Below are 13,576 nucleotides of genomic sequence, written 5' to 3' on the forward strand. Positions count from 1 at the left end.
ACAATATTTCTTTACCGCAGCATGTATACCAGGCCAAAAGAATCTAAATTTTATTGACTGGAGGGTTTTCTCCTCCCCTAAATGCCCTCTCCAGAGCTGCGTGTGAGCAGTCTTACGTACCAATGGTACATGCACTCGGGGAACTAACAACTGTTCCACCTTTTTGCCTTGTACATAGGCAACAAATAATTTTTCAATATAAAATATGGTGTGCTTTCTGGAGGCAAGACATGCTCTATTTTGCCATTTATTTCTACAACACCTTGAAAAACATTCACTAGATTTGTATAATTTAATTGATCATGTGCAAAGTCCCGTAAAGAAGACACGTCCTTGTCAATAGGCAACCAATCATCTTCCGGACTGCTGTCCCCCGGTCTTTCGGTGACTATTACTGGTTTAGCTATTTTCCTGGTCAAGGAGCGAGACGACACTTTAGTCGAGTTTCCATCTCTGGAAAAGTTACTCAGTCTTTTTACCTCTTGGACTTGAATATGCTGGGAGAGATGCAGATGGATCACTCTGACATTTTGTTACTGGTAACTCTTCATTGGCCCGGCTGGTCAATATCTGTTTTAATAAGGGAAAATCCTGTCCCAATATCACATGAAAGTAGAGCTGTGAAGGCAGGTTGCTCCCATCTGGGCTCACCAGGTATGTGGAGGGCAATGATTGCACCCACCCAGACAGCAATTTTGCCCTACAGTCATAGCCCCAGGGGACATAATGACTGAGATGGTGTTGGGTGCCCTCAAAGGGTCCTTTCTAAAGCTTTTTGTCCCCATCTGTATGTGGAGCACTGTGCAATGTACTGGGCCTGTATAATAAACATTAGTAATAATAACAGTAAGTAAAACACGTTACATAGGTGCTCCACAATTAGTTCACATGCACAAGTCATAAGTACTGAAGCCATGTAACGTGTGTCACTCTCTCACATATCAAGGTAACACCCCAGGAGCCACAATATGCTTTCCTCTCCTGGGCTCCTGCACTGAACACACCTGCTGCACCCACAGAGCATATAGCAAACATAGAACCTACAGAGAACATACATGGGTTACACAGAACATACAGGATACATAGATACATAGAACCAGAAGACAACATACATCAGTCCCACACAGAACACACCTGCTACACACATAGAACATGCATGGAACTCAGAGAAAATAGTAACATGGTCTATTTACTAAGCCTTGGATGGAGATAAAGTGAACGGAGATAAAGTACCAGCCAATCAGCTCCTAACTGTCATTTTTCAAACACAGTCTGTGACATGGCAGTTAGGAGCTGATTGGCTGGTACTTTATCTCCATTCACTTTATTTCCATCCAAGGCTAGTAAATAGACTTAATGGTTCCCTCAAAGTACATACATAGAACACACCTGCTGCACAGAGAAAATACACATGCTACATTGTACAAAAAACACACGTGTTAAATTGTACATCGAATATATATGCTGCACAAATAAATCATGAATGGAACCAGAGCCGTAACTAGACTTTTTGGTGCCCTGTGCCAGAAAGTGCATTGGCGCCCCCCTCATTTTTCAAAGGGACATAATGCACCCAAGAAAGGGCCATGGCTTCATGGGGAAGGGCCAGGGAAGAGATAGGAGAGGTCAGGAGATGCTGGGGATGAAATAAGAGGAAACTACAAGCAAGAATGATAATAAATTTGACAGGCCTAAACAGCGCCCCCTGACCTGTGGTGCCCTGTGCGATGGCACCGCCAACACTACCCTAGTTATGGCCCTGCATGGAACCCATGTGTGTCCGGGGATCACATGGGAACTTTGCCAGCAGCTCAGGTCACCATGTCAACCCAGGGTTGTCTTAACAGCAGTGTGGGCCCTGGGCAAAGCATTGCACTGGGGCCCCTACACACCCATATACGGGAAAAATGAAAATGGTCAATAAAAGTAAACCCTCCTGCATGCCCATCAGACCTCCCACACATGCAGAGAGACTGGTCTGAAGCCGGCGGATGAAACTAGGACTGAGGTGAGTACTCGTCACCGGGGGGGGGGGGGGGGGAATGGGGTGGGGGAGGTTAGATAAGAATACAGTGCACCGGCGGATGGTTTATAAAAATGTGTCCAATCCCATGCTGAGCAGGGAGGATACAATGTTCTATTCTGGAATCCTGAGCTGGGAGGTGGAGTCTGAGGTATGCCAGATTAGTAATCACATTATTATATTACCTACAAGCTTTACCCCCCCCCGCCCACCAGATTAGATGAGTAGCTGATGCTGAAACAAGCCCAGTAAATTATCTCTGTGATGGTTTATGAGGAGACATGATTGGTGTGTGTGAGTGTATAGCCTATGTTACTCGGAGGATCTCAAGGAATATTATAGTGAACTCGATCAAAATTGGTTCAGTAGTTCTCGAGTTTACCTCGAACATACATATTACAATTACAACTAACAATTCTAGACAGTTATAGATTTTTGCATGAAGGGTAAATAATGTCTGATTTTACATGTAGCCACAAATTCTCGACAGCTTTATTTTTACACTGCAATTTAGATGTGAGTTTTTAAATCTGCCCCACCTGTAGCGCAACATAGTTTTACACAAAGTTACTTGCTTGTTTTTTCTTTACTCCTAACTCAGAATCAGCCCCTTTACGTGGAGAGGAAAGGTCCACTATAAAGTGTCTCTGTTACCCTGGTATAGTTATCACTGACCTGCAGCTCCACCCAACGCTTTGCCAAGAGTGGAATTCACAATTGTCACCTGGTCCATGACTCCCGCCAGCTCATCTGTGCCACTTTCAAAAAAAGTAATATGAAGGTTGAACAAACGAATCAATGATCTATAGAACCCCAAACAAACTCCCACGTGAAGGTTCATTTTAAATTCCTCTCTTTGGGCCTGATTCAGCATGGATCGCTATTGCCATCGCAGCTCCGTAGTCGCACGCAGTTCTGCTGCGAAAATATGCTAATGTTTGCAACCGCTCAGCCAGCATAGAGATGCCCACAGCAGTTTTCTCAACTTCCGTAAGACCTCGCAGTCCTGCGTACACATCGAGTAGCATCGGCCCGCCATGTAGAATTACAGCAGCCCTGACCTGTCCCAGAAATTGCAAGTCTCATCGCACACAGTGAGTACACAGCGAATCGTATGCCGTCGCAGTGACTCATTTATGCACGCCCATGAAACAGCGTTCAAACAGACTGGCGCGCCTGTGTTTCTCTGACCACTCCCCCAGCACCACCCACAAACGTTGATGTCCTGTCACTCTTTCTGCAGGCATGATTGCAGTGCACAACATGCATCATCAACCGATCTGCGTACGCAATTGCTATCCATGCTTAATCAGGCCCTTTGTACATATGGAGCTACTGCCCCTGGCCTCTACACAAAAAATAGACCCAACATCATGGCAGCATGATGATGACCAGCTGCCTAGTTGCCCACACAGTCGGCTATAAATCATAAGTATTAAAATTGTATTTCTAGTTTTCTCACATAATTATGCAATATTTCACATTTTCAACAAAAGGCCCATGTCACCCTTAATCCAGGGATGTTTTTTACACTGCAGTAGAACTGATATTATGGTAACTGGACATGTACCTATATTGCTCTTCTTTGGGGTGTAGCTGTAGATTACTTAGTTTTAAGTGACATTACAAATAAAGCTTTACATGTCATACAGATTCATTTAGTAAATTATTTGTTCATAAGGGATCTATTTATCCAACAGAGAGAAGTCTTTTTTTCTTGCGTTTTCACAAAAAAAAGGGCCAATTTCTATATCTTTACATTAATGAAAAGGCATATCTTGGAGATATTTTTCAATCAGCGCCTTAGGTTTCATACAGAAATACCACCTCCATAACCTACTATAGAGGTAATGTGGGCAATCAAATGAAGAAATGCTCAGCTTTTTGTTGCTTGTCTGACTCGCGTCACTTACCTGAATTGCGCCCGATGCGGTGGTCAGTCCGGGATCCATGTTCTCGGACTGACTCCAGAAGGGGTGTGGCTTTGTCCCCAAATCCACGCCCACTCATGTTTGCCACTATTGGGGGCGTGACCGCATGTCACACCCCCCGTCCTTGGCATTCAATAGGCAGGTGAGAGGCTAGGGGCTGCCCGGTAGCTGCTGTGCTGCTCCGCTGAGTAAGCCCGGTTCAGCGCAGCAGCAGCTGCTGGGCAGCCAACAGCATCTCAAGGAGGATGCACTGCAATGTGGCTGCTCAGTGACACCATCTGAAGGGGTGACACCAAAATAACAGAGCAGCGGCCCGCACCCCCTTTGTGACGCCAGTGTATACAGTCCTACCTGCTGTTGGAGATCAGTGGTGACTGTTGATCTTGCTCCTTCCCTCTCCCTTTCCGACTTGGGCATGTGCAATATACATGAAAAGATTGCATAAACATAATGCTGATGCAGAACTAGGTAAGTCACATCGCCAGAAAGGTGATTTAGTGCAAAAGCTCTTTGGTAGATGAAATATTAAAGAAGTAACTTTGGAAAAGCAGCAAAATTAGAAGACACTTAATGATAAATAGGCCCTTAAGTTCCTCACCGTCCAGTTGGTCCCATAAAGCCAGTTGCATGACATTCATCTATAAAAATCAGTGCGTTGTAGCGCTTTGCCAGGTCACAAATCTCACGAAGAGGGGCAATATCTCCATCCATAGAGAAGACGCCATCTGTAGTTATGAGGTGCAACCGGTGTTTCTGAAGAGAAAGATGTTGGATGAAAAACCTCTAATTTAAACAACAGACAGAAAATAAAGCAATGTATATTTATACTGTATAGTGACAAAAGCACTAGGGAAGTTGTCGATGGGAATAATATAGAGCGGGTAAAATAAGTATTGAACACATCAACATTTTTCTCAGTAAATATATTTGTAATGGGGCTATTGTAATTAAATTTTCACCAATTATCAGCAACAACCCACGCCATCCACACATGCAAAGAAATCAAACCATAGATGTCCATAAATTAAGTTATGTGTAATAATGTGAAATGACAAAAGGAAAAAGTATTGAACACATGAAGAAAGGGAGGTGCAAAAAGGCATGGAAAGCTAAGACACCAGCTGAAACCTATCAGTAATTAGAAAGCAATCCTGCCCCTTGTCAGTGCAAATTAATAAAAGCTGGTTCAGTCCCAACTGATGGCCTATAAAAAGGTGTCTCATTACCAAGGTGTCACACAAGAAACATCGCATGATGGGTAAAACCAAAGAGCTCACTCAAGACCTTTGCAACCTTATTGTTGCAAAACATACTGATGACATTGGTTACAGAAGGATTTCTAAACTTCTGAATGTTTCAGTGTACCCTGCTGGCCATAATCCGGAAGTGGAAAGAACATAATTTCACCATAAACTGGCCACGACTAGGTGCTCCTCGCAAGATTTCTGACAGAGGAGTGAAAAGAATTATCAGAAGAGTTATCCAAAAACCACTTGTGGAGAGCTTCAGAAAGACCTGGAATTAGCAGGTACAATTGTTCCAAAGAAAACGTAAGACTCCATTGCTGAAGAAAAAGCATGTTGAAGCTTGTTTAGTAGTTTGCTGCACAACATTTGGACAAGCCTGTGAAATACTGGGAGAATATAGTCTGGTGAGATGAGACCAAAATTGAACTCTTTGGATGACATATTACACACCATGTTTGGAGGAGAAATGGCACTGCACATCACCCCCAAAAACACCATACCAACAGTGAAGTTTGGAGGTGGGAACTACATGGTGTGGGGCTGTTTTTCAGCATTCGGTACTGGCATACTTCGTATAATTGAAGAAAGGATGAATGGAAAAATGTACCGAGACATTCTTGATAAAAATCTGCCATCTACCAGGATGCTGAAGATGAAACGACTGTGGACATTTCAGCAAGACAATGATCCCAAACACACAGCCAAGGACATTCTCAATTGCTTTCAGAGAAAGCAAATAAAGCTGCTAGAATGGTCTAGTCAATCACCTGACTTGAATCCAATTGAAAATCTATGGAAAGAACTAAAGATCATTGGGCCTGATTCAGACACGGTCACAAGCGCTGAGCGCTCGCAACCAGGTCTTAGATGTCCCACAGCGCATGTGCACGACGGAGCCAGCTCCGTTGTGCGCATGTGCGAGACCCGGCTAGCGACGGGCAATCCGTCACTCCGGGTCTCGCAACAAAGGGGGCGAGCTGTCGATGTTGAGTGACAGCTTGCCCCCTTTGGTGGGCGGGCCGGGGGAGTGGCTGCCGAAACGGAGGCATTCCCATGAGAATGCCTGCTGTTTGGGAGCAGCCCCACTGACATCATGAGTGATGTCAGTGGAGAGATTCCGGCTCTGTTACAGCCGAAATCACTCTGGGGCTTGCGGCCACGAGAACCTACCACAAGGGTCTCATCGCAAGCCCGATGGCCGCGATGGTCTCATCAACCTGGCCGCTCGCTATAGCTGTGGGTGGTCACCCACAGCTATGCGAGCGGCCAGGAGGCCGCACAAAAACAAAAAAAAACCGCCCTGATTCAGAGCGAGCGCTCTTTCAGAGCGTCCGGCTCTGAATCAGGGCCAGAGTTCATAGAAGAGGCCCACGGAAACTTCAAGATTTGAAGACTTGTGTGAAAGAATGGTCCAACATCACACCTGACCAATGCATGCGACTAGTTTCTCCATACAGGAGGCATCTTGATGCTGTCACTAGAAGGCTTTTTTACGAAGTATTAAATACATTTCAGTAAGCATGTTCAATACTTTTTCCCTGTGTCATTTCACATTATTACACATAACTTAATTTATGGACATCTATGGCTTGATTTCTTTGCATGTGTGGATTCCATGGGCTGTTGCTGACATTTGGTGAAAATTTAATTACAATAGCCCCATTACAAATATATTTACTGAGAAAAATGTTGATGTGTTCAATACTTATTTTACCCACTGTATATATGTTACTGTATATATATGTCCCAGGTTCTTAACTTCTAAGTGGTAATTATCCAGTTAATGAGCAGCCTTGATAGCCAGACCACCTGTGACTGGCTGGTAAAAGGGGTGTCAGTTTCTCTGGGCAGTCTTTCAATGCGTGGGGAGCAGGCTAACAGACCTGTTGAGAGACATTGCTATGGCTTTATGTTATGGGACCCATACATCAGAGATGGTTTTCCGCGATCCCGTGATACTGCAACCCGGCATCGCAGGATTTGACGATCGCGATCAAAAAATTATCGCAATTGTCAAATCGTGGACATTTAACATGTCAAATGTCTGCGATCCGGCGACGGATCGCAGAACATCGATGGTGGGCGATTGAAAATTTCCGATTGCGGCGATTTGTCGCAGATGTGTGGGCACCTTAAGTGCTGTACTTTAATGCTGTGAGTTGGACATTAGGTCCTCAGACCCTTGGAGAGGGAGACTTATGCATAGTTAGCGCCAGTCAGGCCAGGATTTATTCTTATGTTTTATTTATTTTGTGCCACAAAATAAAACTAGCTGTGTTAACTTGTGCCAAGGCACTGGACTGGTGTGCTATTAATCTGCTGCAAGAGAGGTGCTATAGTTTACCCCAGGAGACTGTACCCATTGACTTTATCTTGCGACATACATAATATATATATATATATATATATATATATATATATATATACAGTCAGGTGCATAAATATTGGGACATTGACAGAATTTTCATATTTTACCCTCTATTCACCACCACAATGGCTTTGAAATGAAACAATCCCCTGACCTGAATCCGATTGAGCATGCATTTCACTTGATGAAGACAAAACTGAAGGGAAAATGCCCCAAGAACAAGCAGGAACTGAAGACATTTGCAGTAGAGGCCTGACAGAGCATCACCAGGGATGAAACCCAGCGTCTGGTGATGTCTATGCGTTCCAGACTTCAGGCTGTAATTGCCTGCAAAGGATTTGCAACAGAGTATTAAAAAGTGAAAATTAGATTTAGGATTGTTTAGTTTGTCCCATTACTTTTGGCCCCTTAAAAAGTGGGAGGCACATATAGAAACCGTTGTAATTCCTACACCATTCACCTGATTTGGATGTAATTACCCTCAAATTAAATGTGAAAGTCTGCAGTTAAAGCACATCTTGTTTGTTTCATTTCAAAGCCATTGTGGTGAATAGAGGCCAAAATATGAAAATTCTGTCAATGTCCCAATATTTATGCACCTGACTGTATGTATGAACCAAGTTTTTTTGTAAAAAAAACCCCTAAGTACTCTTCTTCACCCCTTCTTCCCAGGCGTTAAAAAACACCTGCCGCGGCTATTTAAAAACCATACTTACCTTCCGCAGGCCAAAACAGGGGTACCCATAGTGATCCCCTATGTCAGGACATCATTAGGGTGGTCCCTGGATGATTTCCCGAAAATTCCCTATTTTTTTCCGATACTTACCTTTCCGCCGAGTCCCGTTTTTGCTCCTTTCTAATTGAATGCGGGGATAAAGCGGGTGTGCGCCCAAAATTTATCCCTGCAAAACCTCTCTATCAGAGCCAAAATCACTCCCACTGACATCACTAGTGATGTCAGTGGGCCGGCTTTTGACGGGAGGCGTTCCCGTGGGAACGCCCCCGTCAGGGAGGCACGCCCCTGGCATGCCCACCAAAGGGGGCGTGCTGTCAATCAACATTGACAGCACGCCCCCTTTGATCGGACACAACGAGCGAAGGACTTTCCTTCGCTCGTCGCGTCTGGCGCATGCGCACGACGGAGCTCCCTCCGTCGTGCGCATGCTCAGTCCATAACATCGACCCACTTGCGAGCGGACAGCCACTCGCGAGTGGGTCTGAATCAGGCCCTTTATTCTCTGTGCAGGACAAACTACAGATGTGTCCTTGCTCATCTAGCTTTAATATGTCACGCAGCTCTAGATGCCTGGTATGAGTGATATGAATTTGATATGTAACACCTGTATATCTGTGTGCGACTGAGTCTGTAAATGAAACTTGACGTGTAACAAAACTGCGGATGTTGTATCATAGCAATTCGTATGCTGATTCAGAGATTCACAGATATACAAATGTCGCATATCAAATTAATCAGCAGTCTCCTGGTGCGTCCTAATCGCATCGCATTGCCACTTTGACACATTTTCGGCAAAACAAAGACACTTGGCGCTAGCAGAGTCTCACGGGACCAGGGGTGCCAAAATGGGCTGTTTGGCGCGACTGCAGCAGAGATAGTGAGGACTCCTCTGTAAATCTTTCCAAATTGGTATACACTATATAGACAAAAGTAATTGGACACTGACAGCAAATAGATCAACAAGATTTTATTGACGCCAGTACTTTGTAGCTCCACCACGTGCAGTGATTACTGTCGACACCCTTCTTGGCAAACTATCCACAAGTTCCTGGACAACAACAGGCGGTATGTTTTGCCATTCTGCCTTAAGTACAGTGACCAACTGTGACACTGAAGAAGGTCGAGTTGGCATAGAATGCACCCATCGCTCCAATTCGTCCCAGAGGTTCTCATGGGGGTTAAGATCTGGAAACATGACATGTGACATTGTCATCCTGATTAAAACATTTGTTGTTTCCATAGAACTACAAGTGCATGGGCTTCCCTACGAAGTGTTCTTGTCATATTGTCACATTAGTGGCCGTTTGGAACTCGTGTGCAATGGTATGTATGGGACCATTTCACTTGAGCGGGGGTGTCCAATCACTTTTGTCAACATAGTTTATAAATTAGCTTTTTTAAAATCAGATTTGGTACTAATCTAGTCTTTATTTTGTATATATTAGTTGTTTTTGATAAAACTCATGTCCATTATGATATGATGCATCTGTATTATATATACAGTATGGCAATGTTTGTAGTTCACAAAACTAAACTCATGTTATTTGATAAGTATATTGTATCTGTTATGACTTTTTGTATTTGTAACCGAGCAATATTTTTGTGTTGCTTCTTTATGTGTTGTAATAGTGCCAAGGATGTTTACACTATGTTTTTATTGTTCACTGTGTTTTGTATTGAGTACACGTTGCCTTGGTTACGGATGCCATGGTTGGATGCATTATTGCAGGTTCCCCATGTCCTGATCTCCATGCACGTGGTGTGTATGCAGCTGGTGTGTGGTACACTGCCATACTCTGTATCCCGGTGCACTTGTGACGTCACTGTGGGGTTTACCGACAGCGATGTTGGAGGTCCGATTGTGGGTATTTAGTTGACTGCATGTTAAACACACATGGTCCCTGATGAAAGTGGTATGTCCCACTGAAACGTTGGAATAAACTTGGATTGTGCATTTCAAACTATTGTTGCTTTTTCTCCTCTCTCTCTATATCTCTATCTAGATTTTTTTTTTTAAGGAAAAATAGGTTCAGGAACGCCTGGGGGGCAGAAAGCGGAGCTGTGGGTATGGCATCAACTGGAGTGTAACCAATTAAAAAAAAAAAAATTGGCAAAGTTTGGGCTTTATTGGTGGATGTTATAACATGTCAATCTATCATATATCAGGGACGGACTGCGGCCTCACTTCAAAAGGAGAACGGCCTTGCCTCAAAAGGGGCATGGCCTTGCCTCAAAAGGGGGGTGCCACGAGTCTTTCAGTATCCCTGTCCGAGCAGAGCGCCGGGAGGCGGAGCTGATCGGCCGGGATTTGACGCCGGACCGGCCCATCTGGCATTTGCAAGAAGTGCCAGATGGTCAGTCTGGCCCTGTATATAACTATACAAACTATACATATGCAGAAATAAAGTAAAGAAAACTGCTGTAAATTCACACACACACACAAAACAGAATCCATACTAAATATTTAGGGAATGTCACAACAATAGATATATAAGAAATGCAGGATCCACATTAATATTGAAAAAGCCAGATCCAAAAAAAATACATTGAATAAGACAGATCCACATAAAATAAATTGAAGAAGACAGATCCACATAAAAAAAAATTGAAAAAGCCAGATGCACATAAAAAAAACATTGAAAAAGCCAGATCCACCAAACATTCATTGAAAATGCCAGATCCACATAAAATAGTTATTATAGCGATACAAGTACCACTATAAGACTGATGGAGAATCATTCAGCCAATTACAGCTTGCGGACTGGCAGCCAATCAGGAGCAGCCACATTGGGCTTTTCAATATATTTTATGTGAATCTGGATTTATCAAAGTTTTATATGTGGATCTGGCTCCTCGCAGCTGGTGCCAAATTCAAATTGCCAAATCTCTCTCCATGTCTGGCTGGCTGCCCGTCCGTGATCTGCAACCAGCTTGCAGCCAAGCGTCAATTCACACCACTGCCACTTGAATCCCGATGCTCCGTGCTGACAGGCAGGATCCGTAACACCATTCCTGATTCCTTCAAGAATGGTATACACACACACACACACTAATATATATATTGTGACACAGTTAGGTTAGGGGGTCCCTCTCCTGGGTAGAGGACTCCTTCCTTACACACACACACAGCAGCAGGGAAGCAGCACACCAGTCTGGATGCAAGTACAAGCTGGTCAGCGCCAGTCTTTATTGTACAATGACAGAAATATAAAGAAAACATAAATATAAATCCTAGCCCTGTCGGGGCACTAACTTCACAGGTAGTTCCCTCACTACCAGAACCTGGCAGGGCCTAATGCCTTCGCCAGCAACAAAGCACAGCACAGTACTCACAAATAGGTTTTTCAAGTGTCTCTGAGCAAACTCCCTGCCTGCTCTCCCAGGTGAGACACTCAGCCCTAAACACACTAGGCTTATATTGGCCACTCTCAGGTGGAAAACTAACAAGCCTGTTACCAGGCTGCGAGAACCAAAACCTGGAGTGGCCGTGGGTGGAGCCCTCCCTCTCCTCTCACCCACAACCCCCAGGTCCCAAACCGGCTTTTCAAAAAGCCAAAACTCAAGCCTGCTACACTGCAGACTTTCTCCTGGGGGTTTAAAACACAAAAGACAGGAATCTGGGACAAATGTACCTGCCACAGACCACTTTACCAGTGATCCTATCACATATCCCCCCCCCTTTGTTTCGACCTGTGGGGTGGAACAACTGAAGCCCCCAAACAATGAACGCGTGACAACGTGTCAGCATTGGCCAGCTGGCTTCCTGGCCTGTGTTCCACTGAAAATTTAAAAGTTTGTAACGCCAAGAACCATCTTGTAATTCTCGCATTACTGTCCTTATTTTCAGACATCCACTTCAGAGGGGCATGGTCAGTGATCAATTTGAACTTTCTTCCGACCAAGTAGTACCTGAGAGCCTCTAACGCCCACTTTATGGCCAACGCCTCCTTCTCCACTGTGGCATAGTTTCTCTCATGTACATTCAACTTTCTTCTAAAAATAGAAAATAGGGTGTTCCTCACCCTCCTTGTTCTGGGACAGGACCGCTCCTATACCTACTTCTGATGCATCGGTTTGTACTATGAATTCCCTTTCAAAATTAGGAGTCATCAGGACTGGTTGGGAACACAACGCTACTTTCAACTCCTGAAAAGCTTTCTCTACCTCAGGGCTTTTTGTTTGCCTTTGGTCAGGTCAGTCAGTGGGGCTGCCATGGTGGCAAAGTTGGGTATAAACCTCCTGTAGTACCCCGTAATTCCCAAGAAGGCTCTCACCTGCTTCTTATTCAGAGGCCGTGGCCAGTTTTGTATGGCATCAACTTTATTGAGCTGAGGCTTTATCAGGCCTCTGCCAATGGTGTATCCCAGATATTTTACTTCCTCCATGCCTAGACAACACTTTTTTGGGTTGGCTGTCAAACCTGCCTTATAGATGGAGTCCAACACTGCTTGTACCCTGGGTAAGTGAGACTGCCAATCACGACTATGAACGACCACGTCATCCAGATAAGCAGCCGCATACCGTCTATGGGGCCTTAGAATCCTGTCCATCATTCTTTGGAAGGTAGCAGGTGCCCCATGTAGCCCAAAGGGCAACATCTTGTACTGAAACAAGCCCTCTGGCGCTGAAAAAGCTGTGTTTTGTTTGGCGCTCTCGGTTAACGGTACTTGCCAATACCCTTTGGTTAGGTCAAGAGTGGTTAAATACCTTGCCGTCCCTAGACTCTCAATCAGTTCATCCACTCTTGGCATCGGGTAGGCATCGAATTTTGAAACACTGTTCAACTTTCGGAAGTCATTGCAGAAACGCACACTCCCGTCTGGCTTTGGAATCAACACAATGGGACTTGACCATTCACTATGTGATTCTTCAATAACCCCTAACTCTAGCATATTTTTAATTTCTTTCGACACCGATTCTCTTTGTGCTTCTGGTAACCTATAGGGCTTTAGATTAACTTTAACCCCTGCGTCAGTGATGATGTCATGTTTAATGACCGAGGTTTTCCCAGGTACGTCAGAGAACAGCACCCTATTTCTAATCAGAAACTCCTTGACCTCTTGTTGTTGAATTGCCGACAGGGTTTTTGCCACTGTCACTTCGGGAACTAAGGGCCCTGGACTTACTGGAGGGTCTCGGATGGCCGACTGTACCGTTCTATCTTTCCAGGGCTTTAACAGATTTATATGGTATATCTGTTCCGGCTTTCTTTTCCCCGGCTGGTAAACTTTGTAATTGACCTGCCCCACTCTTTCTAAGATTTCAAAGGGC

General features: G+C 44.4%; 1 protein-coding gene across 1 annotated transcript in view; it reads right to left on the reverse strand.

The window, feature by feature from the left end:
- LOC148479003 (2-amino-3-ketobutyrate coenzyme A ligase, mitochondrial-like) overlaps positions 1-13,576 on the reverse strand; it is a 111,993-nt gene that overhangs the window by 12,681 nt on the left and 85,736 nt on the right. Inside the window, exons 5-6 of the mRNA XM_088455081.1 lie at positions 4,553-4,707; positions 2,699-2,781 (exon numbers count right to left, since the gene is read on the reverse strand). Of these exons, the coding sequence (XP_088311207.1) occupies positions 2,699-2,781; positions 4,553-4,707 (238 nt within the window). The remainder of the gene's footprint in view (positions 1-2,698; positions 2,782-4,552; positions 4,708-13,576) is intronic.

Source organism: Taudactylus pleione, unplaced genomic scaffold (assembly GCF_031769625.1).
Source record: "Taudactylus pleione unplaced genomic scaffold, aTauple2 ptg000642l, whole genome shotgun sequence".
NCBI classification, from domain to species: domain Eukaryota; kingdom Metazoa; phylum Chordata; class Amphibia; order Anura; family Myobatrachidae; genus Taudactylus; species Taudactylus pleione.